This window comes from Apteryx rowi, unplaced genomic scaffold (assembly GCF_003343035.1).
Source record: "Apteryx rowi isolate R43461 unplaced genomic scaffold, aptRow1 scaffold_559, whole genome shotgun sequence".
Classification (NCBI taxonomy): Eukaryota; Metazoa; Chordata; class Aves; order Apterygiformes; family Apterygidae; genus Apteryx; species Apteryx rowi.
In genome coordinates this window covers 147,684-162,852 of record NW_020450826.1, presented here as the reverse complement: position 1 = coordinate 162,852, position 15,169 = coordinate 147,684, and the positions used below count along the sequence as shown (strand labels likewise).

At 41.6% G+C, this 15,169-nt stretch overlaps 1 protein-coding gene across 3 annotated transcripts in view; it reads left to right on the top strand.

Annotated features, from left to right (window-relative positions):
• The window catches only part of ANKRD44 (ankyrin repeat domain 44), a 120,182-nt gene that overhangs the window by 38,989 nt on the left and 66,024 nt on the right, over positions 1 to 15,169 (top strand). For all 3 annotated transcript variants that reach the window (XM_026081647.1, XM_026081646.1, XM_026081645.1), the window contains exons 3-4: positions 6,170 to 6,248; positions 14,883 to 14,953. In XM_026081647.1, the coding sequence (XP_025937432.1) occupies positions 6,170 to 6,248; positions 14,883 to 14,953 (150 nt within the window). The remainder of the gene's footprint in view (positions 1 to 6,169; positions 6,249 to 14,882; positions 14,954 to 15,169) is intronic.

The following is a 15,169-nucleotide window of genomic DNA, read 5'->3' as shown; positions in this document are numbered from 1 at the left end:
GCAAAAGACCGTCCAGCGCTCCTCCCTGTGACCGGTGTAATGTTTGCAAGCCAAGCCAGCCGCCTCTTTCTCATCGCTTCCCTCTTTATCCCCTCTTTCTGCTTTTTCTGCTCCGCTCCGGCCTCGGCTGCGCCGGGGGAAGGCGCGCGGCCTCCGCTCCGGCCTCGGCTGCGCCGGGGGAAGGCGCGCGGCCCCGGCCCTGCCCGACCGTTCTGGGGAGCGCTGCCGGCGAGGCTGCAGAGCCCTGCGAGCAGGAGCCTGCGTTTCAGGGTGGTTTATTGCCACAGGTAAAGGGATGAGGGAGGCCGCAGGGAAGTCGTTACAGAGAGATGCGGATGTATGCTGTTCATCACATTGTTTTTTCTCATACTCTCTTTTTTTTTCTTTTTTCTTCCCCAGAAGGAAATTATGAACCATTTGGTTGGGATTTGCAGAAATTTAAGGAAATTAAATACTGAAATTGCATTGGTGCTTGTAATGTAAAATAACCAGTATGATTTTCATTTAGAAAAAATATTTTTCTTTTTGAAAATAAATAGAATCTGTCTTATTTTATAAATAAATTATTTGAACTGGAAGGAAGTGTCTGCTGCAGTTTGAGAGTCTGAAATATTTTCAGTTGCATGCCACTGTCTGCTAATATGGTAACGGATACTACGCTATATATCTGTGCTGGTGACTCATATTATTATTGTCCCCAAAATGTTTGAGACAGCTGAGGACGTATAGGCCCTTCTGCTTTTCCCATCAACTCATGAGTGATGTATTACACCCATGCCACCAAAACCCTCCCAAAGTCAATACTGCATTTACAAAAATCAAGCTGTTGTTTGACCCTAGGTTTTGAGCTTTATATTGCAGACTCACAGCTATAAACATTAAAATATTTCCATTAATCAGGATAGCAGTTTCTACAGTTCCAATCGAGGATTAATAATTAATTTTTAAAATTATCTTTTTAGCATGAAACTATGTGCATGAARTTATTATAGAAGAAAATAATAATTGGTTCTTTTTCTTCATATAACAGGCTGAAAGACTACCTAGAATGAAAGTACTAGAKATATACCTGTTGCCTGTAGCTTTTCCTCTAAAAGTAATGTAGGTATAGTATATCCACAAACCTGGTGCGAACCAATATATCAAGGCAAAAATAATTGAAAAATAATTCTCAAGATTTTAACAACTAGTTGAAAACTTTTGTGTTCCAGTTTTAGTATTCAAAAAATCAATACAGAAATGTGGTTTGGGGGAGCAAAAAGCTTTTTTAATTTCGCCCCAGAAGGAACAACGGTAGCAGACAGTGAGGTGCTGATACATGGCTGAATCCATTAGAGGAATGTTCTTCTGAGAAGGTCGCACATCTTTCTCCAACCCCACTTTATCAAATTCGGTTTGAAAGAAATTGCATAGGACTTTTTTTGTAACTGCTCTAAAATAATCACAAGCACTTAACAGTTGCTGTTGATTTTAGGCTAGTAACCATATTGCTAAGGTAAGCATCTTTGCACTCTATGTCCCCATTTTATTGAAGCATAGTTGTCTTATTCATTGACAAATGCGAAACAGATATGGAAAATTTTAATAAAGCAACATTGCTGCACTTGTGAGTGAAGATGATATTTATGTGTAGCTGGAATAACTTGTGCAAGGATAGAGTTTGACACAGCTAGAAGTGTCCGTGTGTGTTGTGGGGTGATCATCAAATACTACCTCCTGCAGTGCAGCTGTTTTTCCTGTGTGTTTTCTCAGTGTTTGGCTGGTTCACCARCCTTTCCCACCAACTGTCTTTGGGTCTCAGTTTCCTCATCTGTGATCAGTGGATAATTTTAAACAAATAACTAATAAAATACTTTGAACCCCATGAAAGGAAAACATTATAAGAAAAAAAAAAGATATATTTTTTCTGTCTCTAGACGATCAAAATATTTATCTGTTCCACCTCATGGGCACTTGGCAGTTAAAGACTCAGTCCAGAAAATCTTTGTTTCTGAGGCTAAGTTGAAGCTGTTGGGGATGATGGTTGCTAGAATAGGCTTCTACGTTTTGAGATGGGAACTTGCAGGGCTGGTACGTAGCAGATGAAGAAGCACCAAGCCCAAGTAGCCCGGCTTGGCTTTCATCTCCCAGCTGCTGCTCCCAGCTAAGCACTTGGATTTGTTGTGTAAATTACATGCTTTCATAAGAGAATTTCTGAAGGGGAGGAGATCTTGAAGAGGCAGGGATGGTCTTTGAACGGCATCTACTTTTGGCTCCAGCCGGTGGTGCCTGGCCAGGAGCTGCTTGGCGAGCTGCCGTTAGCCTCCTCAGGCCTCCCTGCCTGCTGCCCGGGGTTGAGCTCCTCTGGAGGCAGGTTGTGTCGGAATATTTCTTCCTGTGGGACCAGCTACTTTGGGCTGTTTAAATGCCGTATGCTCAGATCTAGCAACRGTAAATGGAGTTAATAAGCCGGCAGTTCTTTTTCTGTTACTGTGTTAGTTACGTTTGAATCAATTTGAATCAAGTTGTGGTCATTCACATGCATCTAATATAACTCAGTTTATTCTGCCTCCCAAGCAGATCTCTGGTCATCTGGAGGAGGTGGCAGCGCTAACGCTTCTTCGTTCTGCTCCCGCTAATGTAACTTGACTTCCGTGGCTCGTCCTTCTGAGCCGAGCTGCTCCTGCTGGTGCTGCAGCTCAGGCAGTCGGGTGGCCAAAGAGGATGCAGACATTTATTCTCCGTAGCAGCTGCACTTGTATTTTAACAATAAATAATTCTTTCACAAACATCTTCTAATCTGAGCGGCTACAGCTGATATAAAAGTTCAGATCCATTATCGACTTTGAGATATAGGCTGTGTTGAGGAGAAGCTGTTGGCCGCCTTCTTAACGTGCCCGAACACTTTATGTATGCTGGTACGATCGGTTGGAGCCACTGCTGTGCTGATCTGCCGCTGCTCTGGGGCTCAGAGCCAGTCGAGCACTTAAGGACTGGTCCGGCTTTAAGCCTGTGAAGGGCCTTATCAGTGTCGGCGTGGTCATTGGACTACCGTAAGGGTGTGCTGAGTGCTCTCCCTGCTGAGGCCTGTCCCCTTGACTGCCTGTTGTTAAATGCTTCATTTCCTTTATTTGTACTTCTACATAAAAATATGTGTACAGATAAAAGGTTAGCCTGCAGCATCATCTTTTCTGTGAACTAGTACAAGTCACTAATACAGTTTTGGAGAGAGAATGTTTATCTTATCTCGGAATAATTTCTTGCAGCCTTTGTTTCACTTATCTGTTGTCTTTTACTGACCTTTTGTTCCTTTAAAAACTGCACTTGAAGCAGGTCTGATTATTTGTCTTAATGCTATTTGTAAGCCTGTTATCATTCCTTCCCCCCCCCCCCCCCCTTTCGTCCTTTCGTTTCTTTTCCTTAAAATGTATGCTTGGATTTGAGGTACTGCCAGACCTTTCCAAGAGATGACAAATTCTCTTTTTATTCCTCTTTCTCTGTTCATAGCCTTCAGGCTTTAGACCATTGCGGGTTACTTATTTGTTCATATTACCAGCGTGGCAGAATGACGTCTGTAGCTGCACTTATTCCGGTGCACGGGCCAGGCATGGAGGCAGGGAGCTACTTCAGTCTTGCTGCAGCAGTACCTGGCCTTGCAGAGGCCACCAGGAGCGTGGTTCGATAGCTGGACTGGTTTGTTGCTGGTTATGATAAATAGCTGTGATAAATGGAGAGATTTGGGTGTTTTTTCTCTTGGGAAGCGCAGAAATTAAGCTTAAAAACAATTGCATGACTGAAACCCCTCTTTCTGTGAGGACTTGATTCTCATTGAAGTTGACAGGATTTTTCGTTGTTCTCAAAAGTGAAAGCTGAGAATACTTACAGGTGGATATCACTTTGCTAATAGAAGCATTGATACTCTCGTCATTTTTTCCCGGCCTCTCTGACCCATTAGCAGCCCCTTTAGTTTAAAATGTTGCATGATAGCATAGCAGAAGCGTAAAAATTCTACTTTTCTGTTTCATGTTCTTTCCTCCCTGGATTATCAAGTTTCCATCAAACTTACAATTTAGTATAAAATATTGCTTATATTCAATAAAGCACTGAATGGCCTTGGTCCCTTAGTATAGAAAATTACTCGTTCRTGTATTGTTAGTATTGCGGTTCAAACTGCTCGGTTCCGTTGCAAAACTTGGCTGTCTTGCAAGATGCTGTTCCAAAATTTATCACCGACAGGCATGTAACTATTGCAAATACGACACTAGTCGTGCATTCAAATGAACAAGTTGAAAGTAGATAAAACTGATTCTGTTCTTGTACAAATGTTTGATCAGTCTCTGTATATTTTGTGTACCGGATAGCCTTAGGACAGGCAATATGAAACAGTACTTAGAGAAGTTAACATTATGCTGTCCCATAATGTGGACTTACTGGGCCAGCGAAAGCTCGGCTGTGGTGGGTTACGTCAAGGTGAAGGTCAGCGAGCGAGTTACGCAGAGCCAGACTTTTCAAGGTGAAGCTCTAGCTCTTGTTGCCAAGTATTGAACACACAAGAAAATCCAGTTTGTTACCAGGTTTCTGAGTGGATGCTTTTGGATATGGAGCTCTTTTGAGAATTTAGCCCCATAAAGCACAGTGAGTTTCTGAGGCTGAAAGAAAAAATGGAGACTTTCCTAATGCTGTTATAATTGGCCTACCGTGTGAGCAGAAGTCTAAGTTTTGTTGGTTTTTCCCCCCCTCCCAACCTGTGCCAACCAGAGTGTCCATGTACTCTGTCTTTTGGGTGTTTTATGTGCATGCTTAATATGGAAGATCAAAACCCACCGCAAAAGAGTTTGCGGACTCTGTATATCATGGAGGTTTGAAAAACTCACAAATATAACATTAAACGTGACTCATTCTGGTCACCAGCAGCTCCGTGCCGTGCAGTGCGGGAAAGCATTCGCTTTCACATGGCAAATGGCTCTGCAGCACTGATTTGTCCACGTTTATAGCATACTTTGAACACAGTCTGAAATAGAGTGTGATTGATTACAGCTCATGCATGTTAAAAGATATCTTACTTGACAGGCTCAGGGATGCGTTTCAGGGAGAGAGTGCAAGTATCGACAGGGCTTCTCTGTTGCTCTGGCTCGCCGGCGGGGTGAACTTGTTACCATTTACAGTATTCAGTGCGGGTAGGTTGTCCTGCTCTTGTGAATTTAGCGGATATGTGAGTCCCTTAGAACTTCATGTATTAGTGGTTAAAATTTTGAAATGAAAAACATTTAGAACTGGGAATGGTGGTAGCATAATATGGCTAACAGTATCATCAATTTTTGTGTCCCCCCCCCCCCCGATTGTAATGTTTAACAGTTTCTTTTAAAGGCCAATGTTCTGAAATCATCTGAATAAAGGAATAAAAGCAAGGGTGTTTTTGTAAAACTGTATTTATAAATAAAATCTTGAAAATGTGACTCCCTAAGCCTGAAAAAAGCCAGAAATAAAAATAACTATATTTCTGAAGTTTATTGATTATTGGCAATATGTACGAGAGTAGAGGACCGAGACCTGACTGGGTAATTTTTTTATCTGTGTGTGTTTAAKGGTTGGTCTAGGCTGTACAAGCCCATTTGGGGCTGTTATTGACAACTAGGCTAAATGGTGTAGAGTAACATTTTTAGACTAAGAGAATTGTTGTGTGTGGTTCCAACCCATTCTCCAAAGATATCTATCTTAGAGTCTGATGCTGTAGTGTTGATACAAACTGTGTTGCAAAGACATGTCCAGAAGGGTCTAAATTATGTCGTTGCAATACTTCTGAGCAGCTAATGCTTCCACAAGACACCAAAGGATGGTTTCTTTCCTCTGCACAGCTGTATTCAGGCTTTGCATGAGGGGGACCACGGTAATGTGATGGAGATTTGATTTGGTTTTAATTTGATTTTTATCTGCCTGTAAAAAGGATATCAGATCAAAGAAAGTTTTTCTGCAAGGTCTGGTAGAACTGTGCGATAGGAAAGTTGAGGGCTACTGAGAGAAGGAGTTGTTTTTCAGACCTTGAATTTTGTTCTTTTACCGGCTGAGGTTGCATTTTTAATTATAAGCAGAAATACATGTTGGAAATAAAACATTGCATAAGAATGCATTGCTCTTTAACACTTACAGTTACCGGCCATGTTTTATAGCTGGACAAACTGTTGTTTTGCAGGATGCAGAGAAACGAACTCCCCTTCACGTCGCATCATTCCTGGGGGATGCGGACATCATTGAGCTTCTCATTTTGTCAGGTAAGATGGTGTCGCTCACGGGTGTTCACTGGTAAATCAGCCTATTTCAAAGCTACAGGGAATACCCAGCAGAGCATATGTGACCGGATTTTGGGCACGGCCTGTATCCGAGTTTCATAGAGCTGTCCTCCATTTTTTGCAAGCCCAGAAAATATGTCTAAATTTGGTGATACAGTTAYAAAACATGTACTGTGGCTGAGGGGAATTAATAAACAAAACAACTATGTTTTTAAAAACGTGTAAAGCATTCAAACTGATAAAATTTGTGGATTCAGAACCATGCTGAAGTACATATTTGAAATGTGGGCTCAAGTCCTGGAGTACAAGCCAAGAATTCCCATTAAGCAAAATTTATTATGGAATAATAGCAAAATTAATGAGATTGGATGAATTGTAAGTGGCGTTTACATTAGAAGCATGATTCTGACAGTCAGGAAATTGATTTGGAGTATAGAAACCTGCAGTGTGATGTATTTAAGTGAATGAAGCAGCTTGCAAATCAGTTATAGAAGAACTGTTATTTTGGAGAATTGACTGATAATAACAAATATGTATTAGAAAGTCATGACCTACTTCTGGGTAGTCCCTAAACAAAAGAAAATTTGACGAAGAAATTGTTTATCTAAACCCAATTCTCTTACCAGAGAATGTGAATTATACGTGCTGAAGGTAGAGAGGTGGCAAGTGTATGTATATACCCATGCACAATATATTTTTATATTTGTACATTATCTTATGATAAATTAGACAAAACCAAAGTATATTAAATGTTATTTGTAAATGTTTGCATTCTCACTTCAAAAGCATCAGTGTCTTTGGATATTAGTTTAAATGCTTTGGCAGGGGATTGCCAAAAAAGCTCATCCTGTGTGATGCTGTCTGAAGGCTTGGGATGAGGAGATCRTGAACAAAAGTAACAGTTTATATGTATATGTATGGAGCCTGGTGGAGATTTGTCCATAGGTGTTCAAAATACCTCTGCTGACTTTTTTTTTTTTTTCCTCCTGTGATGTAAAGGCTGAAGTACATTCTTTAACATTGGGCTAAGAGCCAAGTATTTAAGTGAAATTTATTTGTGGCCATTTAAGACCCCATTTTTCACATGCCCCTATTTTACATTGGCTTCAGTAGCTCCTTTTTGGTTTATTGAGGTCAACAAAGGTGAATATGCGTAAATTGATTGGAAAAAAAACAGTATTGTAATGGGAAGTAAATTTGTTAGCATTCTTTGAGTGATAGGAATTAGTTCATTAATTTGTCTGATCTTCATACTGCTCAGCTTTTATGGTATTAAAACTGCAATGTGTAATATATCCCATACGGACTCTGGACTGTAATGTATAATTGCCTATTTATCGTCATGCAGACAGCATTATAGAATGCAATTCTTTTATCACCGATTTGTTTTGTCTAGTGGCAGGCACACTTCCACAGTTTTGAATTTCAGTGATGCCTATAAATAAGTCTGTGTACTTATTTTGAACTTGCCTAGTCAAGAACTTGAGCTCTAAATCTTCCAAGAGCAAGTCCTCTACCAAATACCCATGCTTTGCTTCCCAGTGGGAGGGCAAACTTCTTCGAAACAGCCCAGCTGTGCAGGGCTTCTCTGATCCTGTTTGTGATGAAGCATTGAATGGGATAAACTAACAAAAAGTTGGAAATTGTGATAGGAGAAGAGATGGGAAAGGGATAGTGAAATTTGYTCCAACGTAAGGATACAGATTTTTTTTTCCTGGTTTCATACAAAAATCCAAGTTGGTTCGTTTTTTGTCTGAAAGCAGTCTGACAGGTGATAGCTTTTTTTTTTTTCTCCTTCTGCCTGAGCAGAATGTGGCAGTAGGACCTCATTTCACCGTCAGTTGTGCAAGTCCAGCACTGGCTGCTGCGCTTTATCTGAAATGTTTAAAACTATTTTCAGTTTCCTGTAATGAATGAGATGATATTTTTTTAATGGATAAATGACTTGGCCATAGCAAAGTCTGCAACATTAAATTACAATTTAATCAAGTGACAATATGTTAGTTCTGAGTGATATTTCATGGAATAAGCCTAACTATAAGAATTTCTGGTCTTATTTACAGCATCTGCTCAAAGTCCTATTTGGATTTCCATTCTGACCCTACATTACATTATCCTTGATATCTGTGTATTTATATGTAAAAGTAGCTGTGAAAAAGCATCTTCATTTAAGTGCTGAAAATATCACTATTTTATCACCATGTGTTTGCTTAACAAGCAGTTGGTAAAAGGAAGTTTGCGTCCCAGAACAAACAGTTCTGTGAGCCTGCTTTCCACATATTTGTACCTTCGGGTTAAATTTTCTTTTGCCCAGCAAGGTGAAAATGCCAACTGAAGCATTCGTCGTGGTTGGGACATTCAAAGCCTTTAGCTCTTCTAGATTCTTTGATATCTAAAAAGGATTGCATTAATGCTCCAGTCTTTTCTCTAAAGTGCTTATGGTATGTATGGTTTATTTACATTGTGGACATGCATATGCCCAAGGACCTAAGACAAAAAGGACCAAATTTTCTGCTTGGCAGTGGCACTGTAGGGAATGCTGCTGTAAATGTGTCAGTGCCCTGCATCTGCAGTCTCCCTCCAGCTCTGCTCTGCTGCATCGTGGTCTTCAGCTTTGTTGCCCTCTTCATCTCCTCTATCTGCCTGTCTTGCTTTTCATTTTCGCATAGACCTGTATGTCTCTTTGATGAATCACTGCTTTGGAGCCCAAAATTGGATGGACAGACACTATAAAAGATACATTCAGGCAGCACAAACATATTTCTTTGAGTTACCAACTTAACCACAACCAGAGAAGGCAGAAGAAGAGAGTTGAGTTTGATTAGTTATGTGTTTCCTCTGTACATTTTGGGGGGCATTTGGGGTCATCAAATTGCTTAGGGAGGGTAACTAATCTGGAAGACAGAGTGGCTCATTCTGCTCTAACCTTGACAGCTGCACAATGGTCTAAGTGAACATTCCTACACTGATAGATTATGCTTGGATGTTTTTTCAATATGTTAGATGCAAACATGCTTTTCTTCACTGGGAGATAAAAGTGAATAAACTTCATCTTCATATATGTTCTTGCAGTACGTATGGGTTGTCACATACTGTTGTTCCATTGTGTGAGAAGAGTACAGGAGCAACGTCTTTCCAAGTGTTTCAAGCACAGCACAGGGAATATCCACATAAAGAGAAAGGTGAAGCAGTTCTGCTCATTTCTCCCCTGATTCCTACCAGCATCAGTAAATGGCCTGATGAAGTCAGGGTACATTTGGCTTCTTGTTTTTCAATTGTATTCCTAATGAGGGAAAGAGTCCTGTTTTTTTTTTTTTTTTTGGGGGAGGGGAGGGGGACCTCAGTTCCAGCTCCTTACTGCCAAAATGGCATCCACAGGTCATACAATTGGCAGAAGGATAAAATGAAGGTGATATATCTTGCTTTTTTATATATCCAAGTAAGTGTGGAAAAACTTTATAATGTGGACTTTCAATAATTTGCCTTCATGTCAGCAGGCCATTTCACACCCTACCAAGTGACTCAGACTCATTTCTGAGGAAAATCCTGCCTGGCCTCCTGTTTCTTGTGTGTGGTGTTCTCAGGCTCTTTGCTTCATTTGTTCCCATGCAGTAGGAAGGAGCTGTGCAGATCTTAACCGACTAGCTCAGCACACGAGGCAAAGTTAATCGTGTATTGCATGCTCTACCTATGCGTTGTCTTTTAATCTCTGCAGTGTCATTACTCACTGCACATCACTTACACCCTCTTAAAAGAGCAGGTCTACATGTTGTTATGAAGGCCTTTTTGCTATTGTGATGTGTCAGAGTGAGCTGGGCTCAGAAGAGAACAGCAGCATTCTCCCTCTGCTTCTCATCTTCATCCAGTAAGCCTGATTTAAAAAGTGTTAAGTAAAAGTGTTTCATTAAAAATTAATCTGATGATAAAGTCAGTTATATAAGTAAAAAAGCTCTGTTGTCTGACTTAAAATTAGAGGGTGTTTTCACAGGGAGAAAGCACAAAAATGCTTGGTGTTGGGGTCTAACAATAGTGTTCTCAGCATGAATAGAAGCTGAGAGAAGTAGCAACCCATTGCATTTTGTACAGGGCTAAGGAAAGAAATTAAATGAAATATGCTCACCCTAAGATTTCTGGCCCATGAACTGGTGTCAGCACAGATAAATGTTTGTCTAAAGAATAAAACTTCTGCCCGGATACTTGGAGACATACCAGGAATGACTTTCTAGGTAACCACTGGAGTGGAGTCTGTGTGGAATTGATATAGGAGACAAATGCCAGACCCATCAACTGGTATAAATCACCCCAGTCCATTAAATGTCAGGGCTAGGTAGATTTACATCACCTCAATGATCTGGTTCATAATCATATGGTTCAAACTGGAGAAATGTGCTGCGTGGTTTTGTTTTTTTAGTCTAAAGGAAAGCATGGAGATTTGAGCACCTCTCCTCCACTTCCTTTCTGTCAGGAAGGAGAAGTCCTAGGGAAGCATCTCTTACATCAGTGAAGCTCTCTGTGATGACACATTTGTGGATGTGTGAGAACTGCCTGGGCAAATCCAAGCTCCATTCTTGTGTGTGCTGGTTTCTCCTCTCCTCCTGGCCTTTGAGCTGACACCCAAGGGGAATATTTGAGCTCTATTTATTGTCCCTTGTGTTCTCCCCCTCCCAGAGGAGCTTGTGTTCTTGGGGGTATTATCAAGCTATTACTATTTCAAAAGGCTCTGAGCCATTTGGCGAGAAGTTTCTGCACTGGGAGTGTGCATGCAATATTGATCATCAGTCCTTTACAAGTTGCAGGACAGATGAGGAATAGGACAAACATGAGCTTGCTTTGGAGGGGTGTCCTAGTAGGCTCTGACATGGAGATTTGGAAGCGAGACTGCCATATGCATGATGGGTCCTGGGCCACCCCCGGCAGGCAGGCAGCAGGGGAAGGTGCTGCGTAACCTGAACTCATGTCCAGGGCTTTCTCTTTTATGGCAGGCTAAAGAAGAGGAGGCTTAGAGAAGTGAGTGATTTATAAGAGAAGGAGGTGTTTTATAGCCAGGAAATAGAGCTTCTCTCTCTGCCTGTCCCAAGGCTTTAAGACTCTTATCCTTGGGATTAGCAGTGTCCCCTTTGGGTGAAAGACTGGAGGATGTCCCAGGACCATCTCCTATCTCTTTCATGAGTGACCCAGCACCTCTGTGCTTTTACCTGCCTTCCTCCCCCTTTCCTGTGATTGTGGTGGGATCCCCAGGCCATTTCACACCCTACCAAGTGACTCAGACTCATTTCTGAGGAAAATCCTGCCTGGCCTCCTGTTTCTTGTGTGTGGTGTTCTCAGGCTCTTTGCTTCATTTGTTCCCATCCAGCACCATGTTGTTTTGTTCTCATGTAAGTCCTAGGTCCATCTATCAGCTGCTGCAGCACCGTTACGTTGTCTTCGTGCTAGTCTTTGCTTTATACTGTGATTGTGTGCTTACTGGGGGGAGATCCTTATGTTTTTGTGTTTCTATTGCAGTCTCCCATAGTAGGAGATGGAAAGGTGCATGTTAATAGTATCATTAATAGATTAAAGTGTGGAGTCTCCTTCATCTGTGGACCATCCCTAATTTCAGAGATTTAGACTTCAGAATCTAGATTTATTTGAGACTTGTGGATTTGGCAGATATGCTGGTATGGAAATTTGTACTTTGGTTAGGATAAGGACATGTTAACTTAATTCCTGAAAGTCAACATCGGTTTGTTTATTTCAGATTTCAAAAGAGCAGAGGGAGATTCTTCCTCTTTTGGCAGAAAAGCGTGAGAGTGAAATGTCACAAAGATTATGAAATGGTCTTATTAAAGAAGGGTGGATTACAGAAAGTTTACCCTCTGTTGAGCTCATCTTTGAGGTTATGCATTATATTGTCTAACTTCACAGAACAGATGTAATGGCCAAACCATTCCTTCAGACCCATCCGTGCAGCTCCCCTGAAGGCCAAATTCTCACCATGTGTCTGAGAAAAGGTTTTTGTCTGAAGATATTTATTTTTAAGTAGCTGTTTTGCTGGGGGTGATGTGGCTGCCTGGAAAGGTGTTAAGAAAAACCTTCAGGGAAAAGGGCACCTTGTCTTTTCGAGAAAGGTTGATACTGGAGAGAACACCATATACACCTCTTTGAGTGTGTTGATCAACTCTAGCCCTCTGGTACAGATAAACACACAAATTAGACTAATTAGCCTAACACTGCAAAGTCTTGCAGGAAGTGTGCTGAAACATGGTTAAGGTACTTGGTCAAGAGTTAAGAGAAGGGCACTGAATCTCGCCTTTAAAATGGAAGATATTTTACTTCCCCTAAGGAGTGTGTCGGTGCTGGTGAAGTTCGTCGATTGTCACTAACCGCTGCCTGCCAGGAGCAGCTGGGGAGCTGAATTCCGGTGAAGCAAACAGAGCGTATAGAAGGGAATGTTTCTGAAACATCTCTTTAGAAAGTATGTGCCTTGGTAAATGGACAACAGTAGCTTCTGTTGTTGATGAACAGACAATGGCTGAATTGTGCAGCTCTTTAGAAACAAAAATCATAAATATATATATTCAGCCGATACACTGAATTAGATATGCAAGAGCAATTTCACTTTGTCACATAAAAAGCACAGTAAAAACAGAGAGGAAAAGAAATGTGGAAAACAGCTGAGGAAGACAAGGTTGATGACATGCTGTGTGTTATTTTATGTTGCTGGTGTTGTTTTGCTTTAATTATTTTCTTTAGCTGTTTTCTTGGTAACTCTTTCAGCTTCTTGAAGGCTGAGTGGATCAATGAAAGGCTTGAAGAGCTGCTTCCCTAGGTTTTCTAATCACCTTATTCAACCACTGCAGAGGTTGAATGCTGAAGAATGATATGATGTTTGTCACACTGCTACTCCACACATAAGCCTTTCTGATTTGCTACCATCTGCTTGTGGGAGTTATCAAACAGGTAGAAATAAACCAAAAGAAACCTTAATTAAGAAAATAGAAACAAAAACACCAAAGAGAATACAGAATAAATCTCTAAACCTGAAAAGAGGTATTTGGTGTCGATCATTAGCATTTTATCTAGGCAATTTGCATCTGAAAACCCCTCTACAGCCAAATCAGTATAACAAGGTACSTGTGAGTTGTGGTCTGTAAGCCTCCGGATGGCAGGGGTTGGCCTTGCTTTGTGCCTCTAGCACGTGCAGGGCAGTGTAAGCGAGGGGTTAGATACTAAATCAGGCAGTCATCATGACTTTCTCGTAAAGGTGAAGGCAGGTATCGCGTTGCCTAGTTTATATAGATGCATTAGCAAACACTTTATAATGGTCACACAGCTATACTAAGTGTGTTTCCTAGAGAGCCGAACGTCCCACTAGGTACAGAGTTGTCTCTAATTGCTGGAGTCTAGGAATGAGGCTTTCTGTTTCTGGGAGCCAAAAATTTCTATGCCAGCTCTTGGAAATCTGAAAGAACTTGTTTTGACTCTGATTATCTAGCAGAATTTGTAGTAATGACTGTGATTCAGAGGCAAACACCTTAATATTATTGAGAAATAGCTTTTGGGAAAGTACTTCTGATTCAGGGAGTGTGACTTGTTAATTGCAGCATTTTATATGCACTTAAATTATGGTGAAAAATGAAGCTTAAGAATGCCTTTGTTCATGAAGTTCAGAGGCTCATCCAGGATAAGTGTGCGATGCTGGTGCTTTTCTAAATTGTTTCTAAATGTGCTAGTCTTTTCAAACTAGTATTGCTACCTGCAGACTGAGAGGTATAACATTCTCAGGTTAAGTCTTTTTTAAATTTATTTTCTCCAGCCCCTTTCACTGGTGTCCTTCTTAGGGTATCACTTCAGTGGATAGCTTTAATRTTTCTTTGAAATAAATCTGTCTTGCCACACAAATGTACAAGCTCCTTTTCTTGTCTGCAGTCAGCCGGCACTTCCGCAGTTGCTGAATGCTCTTCCTGCACCCTTGTTTGCAGCAAGTGACCCCAGACCCCTCCTGTAGCCCGGCGTCGGTGTCGGAGCGTGCATTAGCACCTGGCTACACGCAAGGCAAAAGGATCGGTAGAGGTAGAGAGGCATCCTGTAAGTCCCTAGGTTCCTCCTCAACCTGCAGTCTCCCCATCACGTTTTCTTGGCCCCAGTGAGATTTGCTAAGCTGGGAAGCAGAGTTTGTCACAGAGGTTTTATCTTTCAGCACRCTGGCCAATAGAGCTGGGAACACGAGATGGTGGTTCAGGCTCGCTCCCTGCTCAGGGTCCGCATGCAGCAGCAGTGCTCTGGTAAAGGGCTCCTCTTTTTTCAACTCCATCAGCTGATCTAAATAAAATTGCACAGACACACACACACACCCCAGATACATAATCTCCTGCAGATCTTGCTTCCATTATGTCCAGTGAACACGGCTTTTCCTGCTAATATCCAAATGTGTCCAGTTCCTTTCTTCCTGAATCCTGCTTCCTGTCCTATCTGCTTGGGACATGGCAATGCAATTCCAAGGTTAACAGAGTGCCAAGAGAGTTGCGGGGAGCGCTGCGAGTACTGAATATGGCTCGACTCTCGTTACTAGGAGACCAGCACTTTTGTTAACGCTGCACCCGAGGCATGGAGGTAACCTGTGCTGTTTGCTTGCAGGCGCTCGTGTCAATGCCAAGGACAATATGTGGCTGACTCCTCTCCATCGAGCAGTTGCTTCAAGGAGTGAAGTGAGTAAGATTCGATTACCCTGCTATTGCACATGAATGACATGCTGGGGAAAAACCCAAACCATTTAAAGCCATAGGAGGTTGCATGGTGACACAAAGAGGGGAAGTTTTGTGGGTGCCAGGCCTTTAGTGTTTCGGCAAGTCGAGAAGGGCCAGCTTTTACAAGTCAGGTGCAGCTCTTGACTGCAGTGTGTGCGTTCACCATTTAGTGTGGTT